Source organism: Helianthus annuus, chromosome 9 (assembly GCF_002127325.2).
Source record: "Helianthus annuus cultivar XRQ/B chromosome 9, HanXRQr2.0-SUNRISE, whole genome shotgun sequence".
NCBI lineage: Eukaryota > Viridiplantae > Streptophyta > Magnoliopsida > Asterales > Asteraceae > Helianthus > Helianthus annuus.
The window spans coordinates 129,914,717-129,922,190 of record NC_035441.2 but is presented as its reverse complement, the minus strand read 5'-3'; the positions used below and the strand labels follow the sequence as shown (position 1 = coordinate 129,922,190).

Genomic DNA, 7,474 nt, shown 5'->3' with positions numbered 1-7,474 from the left:
CGAAAGAAACATTTGATTATCAGTTATCCTTTTCCTTATCATCAGAATATAAAAACAACTAAAACTACTAATTAAATAAAATCTTTATCTTTATAAATACTTAAAACACTATTATATTTTTTTAGATTTTAATAATTAATATATGATTATTATAATTAATATATTGTTATCAGTTATCTTTGTGTTTATCATTAAAATCTCTTCTACAAATTTTAAATTTAATATTATCAATTACTGATTTTTCATAATAAATATCTAAAAAATAATTAAGACCGCTTTATAGAATGTAATTTATCCCTAACATGGTTTCTTTTATTATATAGTATAGATATAGATTTAAACAACATAAACAATTCGAATTTTAAAAAGGTAAATTTAACACCTTGATAAATGGGTGGATGCCAACTTTAGAGCAGTAGAGGACTGAAAATATTAATGTGGTGACTCTTTTAGGTATTAATATAATACTCCTGGTAACCCTCTATATAACATACATTTTTAGTTAACTATATTTTGAAATATTACATATAGTATGAATTTTACATTTAGGGTATGAGTATCGATTCCGAATGCGATACAAAAACATGAAATGCATAACATAACACTATGTCGGGTTTAATTAATCTATGACATATTTAATCAGATAGGTCATGTTCAAATTAACCTATATATTTAAAAGTAGTTTTTATGTTATAGCTTAAACGAATTATAGAGTACATATAATAAAAGAGAAATTGGCATTTGTATTGTTGTTGTAAATTTGTAATTTTAAATATTAATATGCTAATAATAAAGTAAAACTTCGTGCTAAATAAGTTGTGTTTTTGTTAACCACTTAAAATTGGATCACTGGTCAAAAAAAACTTAAAATTGGATCAAGTTCAAAATGTGCACAACATAATTTTTGGGTCGCGTCGGATTAAACTCGTCAACAAGAGCTAACAAAACATGTCATGTTATGTTAAAAGCAATGTAAAGGTGTCATGTCAACATTTTAACCTACCTAACATGATAATTTATGTATGTTATAAACGGATAAAGCGGTTGAATTGATTTAGATACGTTTTTAATCATTTGTATGTTATAAACGGATAAAGCGGTTGAATTGATTTAGATACGTTTTTAATCATTTTTTTAACGTTTCAACCCACTTATCACCCAAACATGTTTAACTCAAAACACCTACTATTTAAGTTTAAGTTTGTTTTGTTACGAGTCATATATGATAGAGAGGTCATTTATATAATAGATAGCCTTACACGAAGTGTATTACCCTAGTTTAGACTTTAGAGCCCAAAGTTACAAGAGAAATAGAGAATAATATGTGTGGGCCCAAACACCACCTCAATATTGCATGGCTAGACTGGCCATTCGTTTGTATACTTAGCTAAGCAAAAAGAGCTTTTCTTCATCTACTTAACCACTCACTCAAACCCTACCATTTCATAATATCCAACACACACACACACACACATACACACACACTCTCATGGCCAATACTCTCGCTCCTCCTCTTCTCTCTCTCCTCTTTCTCACTCTCTTACACCCTTTACACTCCTCCTCAGATGCATTCATCTATGGAGGTTGTTCACAAATCAAATACTCACCAGGCTCACCATACGAGTCCAACCTTGACTCACTACTCACCTCGCTAGTCAACTCAGCCACCTACTCGTCCTACAACAAATATAGCATCTCCGGGTCCACCCAACAAGACATCATCAACGGTCTCTACCAATGTAGAGGCGACCTAGCCATGCCAGACTGCGCCACATGCGTAGCGCGCGCAGTGACTCAACTCGCTCCACTGTGCTCGCAAGCATGTGGCGCTGCTATCCAGCTAGAAGGATGTTTTGTGAAGTATGACAACACGAGTTTTATTGGGCAGGAAGATAAGACGGTTGTGATGAAGAAATGCGCTCCCGCAGTTGGGTATAATCCTGAGGTGATGGGGCGCAGGGATGCGGTGTTGGCGAGCTTGGGTTCGACCGGTGGGTTGTATCGGGTTGGTGGTTCGGGTGATGTGGAGGGGGTGGCTCAGTGTGTGGGTGATTTGAGTAATGGGAAGTGTCAAGATTGTGTGAATGAGGCGATCGGACGGTTGAAAAGTGATTGTGGTGGTGCGGTGTTTGGTGATATGTTTTTGGCTAAGTGTTATGCTAGGTATTCTACTAGTGGAGCTCATGCTTATGCTAGATCTCATCATGGTAACATTTTGTTTAATTTCTTACCATTTTATTGAACTAAGTGTCAAAAGTTAAAAGAAACCTTTTATTTGATTCAAGATTTTTAATAATTTTTTTTTTCGTTAAAAAAAGCTCATGGTTCATTCAAAATCAATACTTATTGTAAACGAGATGAGCTAAACCTAGCTAGGTCGTCGTTTGGCTTATTTAAACTAAGGTAAAATGTTAATATTTATAAATGATAAGTCAGAATACAATCAATCTTAATTTTTTTAAGTCCAATTTTTACATTGATCTAATCTTGTTGACTCACTTAGGCTCGGCTCAACTTGTTTCTTAAGTAGCTGAATGAAAGAGTTTTTTTTTTCTTTTTTCTAACGTGTTTTCCTTTAAATAATAGAAAAAAATATATCTTAGTCAATTCTTGGTCAATACATTGACCAAGATATATTTTTTTTTCTACCGATATCATATTTCGGTTTTCATATGATAAAGTAGGTTTTTTTCTTAGGGTCACACCATATCAAATGGTAATGACACTTAAAATATTTCACTTCTTTTTGGTTTTAGCATTTTGTTATCATTATTTAAATAGTAAATGGTGTTATCCGACTCTGTAAAAAATAGATATAACTGTTTACTTTTAAAGAAATTTATATTTACCAAAAAAGCGAGGTCGAAAAAAAGCACATCTGAATTGATATTTGTGCTTTTCCTTTTTGTTGCTTTTTATGAATTCTTAACAAATTGATCGACTTGTTGCTTTTTATGAATTCTTAACAAATTGATCGACACTTCATCTATGTACTACGTAACTAATTATTTAAGTGCATTTTGTCTCCCGTTGTGACTTTCAATAAATTAAAATTAGGTTAATGATATAAAAAAACTAATATAATTTGTTATTTTGTACGTAAAACTAAATCCTTTTACTCAAGTTGTGACTTTTAATAAATTAAAATTAGGTTAATGATATAAAAAAACCTAATATAATTTGTTATTTTGTACGTAAAACTAAACCCTTTTACTCAAATTTGTATGTTAAAGTTTATCAATTTGTTTAAAATACATTTATATATTACACTCTTAACTACTTAAAAAAATTTATAAAGTGAAATTTACATTATATAAATTGTACTGAAATTTATAAAGAAAAGTTATCACACTTTGTTTCTCACCTTTTTTTTATCACACTTCATATATCCCTCTTTTTTATCTATCCTACACCCTTCGTTTTTCTATGTGCACATCCTTCTAATTTCGTCAGCAGTGACGGATTTAGAAAATAGTTATACAGACAACGTTTCAACAAAATAGTAACTTCTATATGGGTAGCAAAATAAAAAAAACGTCAAATTTTCAAAAAAATTACACTACCGTCGAAGCGTTAACGGGCAACGACCCTTGTAATAAGGTATATCCTCCCCTGTTCATCAGGAGAGTTTATAAACAAATATAAATCTTAGGTATTATCCTTAATACTACGACATATAAAAAGACCAAATTCTCTCTCTTATGTGTGTATATATATAACTTATTATCATGATACTCAAGAGAATTGCGAATTTTATGCGTGTATGTATATAACTTATTATCATGATACTCAAGAAATTGCGAATTTTATTCTTGTAACAGGTGACCATGATGAAGCCGAAAAGACATTTGCAATAATAGTTGGATTACTTGCCGGGGTTGCGCTCATAATCATTTTCTTAACTTTCATGAGAAAAGCCTTCGGCCGACATGGTAATTTTTATGATACATTTGTTATTTGAGATATTGAAAATCTTTTAATAGTTGATAGTTATTACTCAAAAGTTATATTTATGCATGTTTAAATTTAAATTCAAGCATCAAGAAACATCTTTATATTCATTTGTTTCTGAAACAGTTAACCGATTAATAAGCTATAGTTAATAAATTTTACGAAAGCCAACCCACTAGCAACAACTTTTATTTTTATAAGCTTTTGGCCCTCAATTGGACCTTATTGTATATACCTTTTGTAAAAGCAAACCTTTTTCGTATATACTTTCACTTTAATTTTTTACTTTTTTTCCGTAAAACTTTCTATATATTTAACAATTTATTTTATTTTTTACAGGTAAATAAATGAAAAACTTTATGAAAAGTTGAAAGGGTTGCATGCATGGTCTCCACCCTCATCACATCTGCTGTTTCAATTGCTTTTCTTTTTTCCTTCATGATGTAAACTTAAATTTTAATTTTAGTTTATCGTAATCATTACTTTTAAATTGGATTTAAGGCATATGTAATGAATAAATTCAGTTAGATTTGTTTAAATGGCTGTTGCTAACTTCAACTTATGTATAATGAATTTGTGTTTTACATTTGGATATTATCCAACAAATTATCTAATTGTATTAATTTCATTATTTGATATTAAATTATATTTTTGTGTCTTTTCAATTAATTCTCCTATACATTGAACTCTCCATTGTTTAGGGAGTATAGACTTGGGGAAAAAAGCTATAAGTTCAAGATTGATCGGGTGTTAAAGTAACTAGTTATTTTCCGTCCGCGCGTTGTGGCGGGACCCAATGACTACAAAAGGCGTGTAAGCAACGACAAACAGATACCGAATATCAAAACATAAATAAAATGACGTGGTAAGGATAGTCACTCCGTCATAAAAAACGATTTTAAATAACCTAATATATAATAATAGGACCCACACGTCCTACACGTTGGAAATTCGGTTGTTTTCAGTTCAGTTATTACGGTGCTAACACGTTAAAATATGGATGAGCTCGGTACCGGTAACGGCAGCGAAAGTACCGATCTAGAAAATCATCGAAATTAGGTACCGGCACCGAAAATGCTCGGTACAATACGGTATGGTATTTGAAGGTAAAAATCAATAAATACAGGTATGGTGCTGGACCGGTGTCGAACTTAAAGTAACGATTCTGAAAACGCCAAAAGGTGGATACCAAATTGGTACCGAAAATGATTTGGTACCGATACGATACCGGTTCGTTTACAGGATTTGATACGATTTGCTCATCAATATTCTAAATATCCAAGTTAATTTTACACGCTACAATTCATTCATTATAGAAAAAAAAAAACAAAAAAGAAAGCAAAATAAGTTGTGTATATAAAACCTCATTCAAACGAAAAACAGTTTACTTACTGTGTGTATAAAAAGTAATCTAAACAGTGCAATTACTTGCATTGCTGCGTTGCTACAGGATTTGTGAGCTCGGTATCAACCGGTACCGAAAATACCGTTACCGAAATCCCCAAAAATAAGTACTGGTACCGTTTGCTCATCTCTTAATTCTAATTTTAAATAATTATAATTCTAATTTTAATTTAATAATATTATCAATGACTGTTCATTCAATTCAAATTTTATCATATATGAATTTTATCATATATGAATGAATATGAATTGTAACTTATAATATGGTGTTAAGTGGTGTATACTAAAGATAGACATATGAAGTTATTTGAAGAAAAAAAGGCGTGGTGTCCAAATGAGATAGTGTTGTGCAATGTGGTGGAGAATGAAATTCAGTGCAGACCGGACTCTTAAAAATTCAATATTTTACACTGAAAAAAATTCAGAATTTTCGGTAAAATTAACACTATAAGCAAAAAATCGGTAGAGGCCGGGGCACCCCAGTCCCCAAAAAAGCTTCGCCAGTGGTTGTGCATATTATAAGACTAAGGTTACATTATTAATTTATTATCACAAGCTTTTTTTGGTTTGAAGTTACAACCTAAGGGGTGTTTGTTTTTTCTTCAAACATCTTCAAGGGGGCTGATGTCTGCAGGCACGCAGACGTTACCCATGAAGACTGTTTGATTTTTTTTTTCAAACAGATCTGAACTCAACTTTTTTCATCTTAAAAAATAAGCTATGGACCCGTTTCTTAAAACATCTTCAGCCCCTCCCACTGCCGCTCCTCCTCCTTCTCCGACATCCATCATCTCCTCCGGCGACCTACCTCCTCCTCCGGCGACCTCCCTCTTCTCCTCCGGCGACCTCCCTCTTCTACTCCGGTGACCTACCTCCTCCGGCGACCTACCTCTTCTCCGACCTCCCTCCTCCTCTGGCGACCTCCTTCCTCCTCCGGTGACCAGCTCCTTCTCCGACCTCCCTCTTCTCCTCCACTGGATCGAAGCTGAATGTGAATGTTTCGTCTTTGTTTTATGCGCTTCAGACCGGTATCAACTTATAAAAACAAACAGTCTTATATTTTCAGCTTGCAGATCTTCAGACCACATCTTCAGTTGCAGACATAAAAACAGATGAAATCAGCTTGCAGACAATTTATGTCTGCAAAAACAAACAGCACCTAAGTCTTGCACAAGAATCTCATATTTTGTGTGAGATGCTTTGTCACTAAAACAACAAATTAGGGAGGATCATCTTTGTAGAATCCATGACTTGAATTCCATATTCACCCAAAAAAAGTTCATTTGTTTAGTAACCAAACTCAGGAAACTACAAAGTTCATCAACATTCATTGTCTACTCAGAAATTGGATCTACTTGATCACATGGTCTTAAAGAGACCCACACATATGGAAAGTATATGCGGAAAAAGTCAAGAGTTTCTTTGTATTGATGAATGGTGATTACTTAAGATTACAATGATAGATTTCATTAGAGAAAAATAGACACATTTCGTTTCTAAAACTCGGGTAGAATAGAGCAACAAAATCAAGATAACTAAAAATGAACATGTTAAGGAGTTAAAGAGTAAGGGTACAGTGTTGGATCAGTTCTGTTTAATCATAATGGAAAACATGAACACATACCTGTTACAGCAGACAGTGCAGTGGAGAATCCAGTGATAGATGATGCCATCGAGTTCGACATAGTTGTCAGTGTGTTCTGGTTCCTCTTTAGGGTGCTAACTGATGATGGTGACTGATTAAACCGAAAAGGGTATCGGCTATGGAGAAGAGGTCGAATATTAATGTTAATGCTTATTAGGTTATGTCTAAGTGTGTAACCTTTTAACCTCTACATAATTCTCCTTATATAAGCACCCAAAAGGAAACCTAATTAGTTAATAAAGGTAATATGGTCCATCAACAATTACCAACTAATTTATTTAATAGGTTATTATATATTTTGATCTATTATGTAAATGATTATAATGGCTACTAGATTAAATATTAAACATAATATATTTAATCTTATATTCTCCCACTTAGCCGAGTAATCATTTACTATGAGTATTAGATAAGCCTGATCAGGAGTTAACACTCATTTTAGCCTTAAACAAGTACTATTGCAGAGAAATACAG

General features: G+C 32.7%; 1 protein-coding gene across 1 annotated transcript; it reads left to right on the top strand.

Annotated features, from left to right (window-relative positions):
- The first annotated feature begins 1,441 nt into the window (after positions 1–1,441).
- On the top strand, positions 1,442–4,537 carry LOC110878658 (plasmodesmata-located protein 7). The gene is made up of 3 exons (XM_022127000.2): positions 1,442–2,207; positions 3,822–3,932; positions 4,291–4,537. Exons 1-3 carry the CDS (start codon positions 1,490–1,492, stop codon positions 4,296–4,298), a joined length of 837 nt encoding a protein of 278 aa, XP_021982692.1. The 5' UTR covers positions 1,442–1,489; the 3' UTR covers positions 4,299–4,537.
- The last annotated feature ends 2,937 nt before the right edge of the window (positions 4,538–7,474 follow it).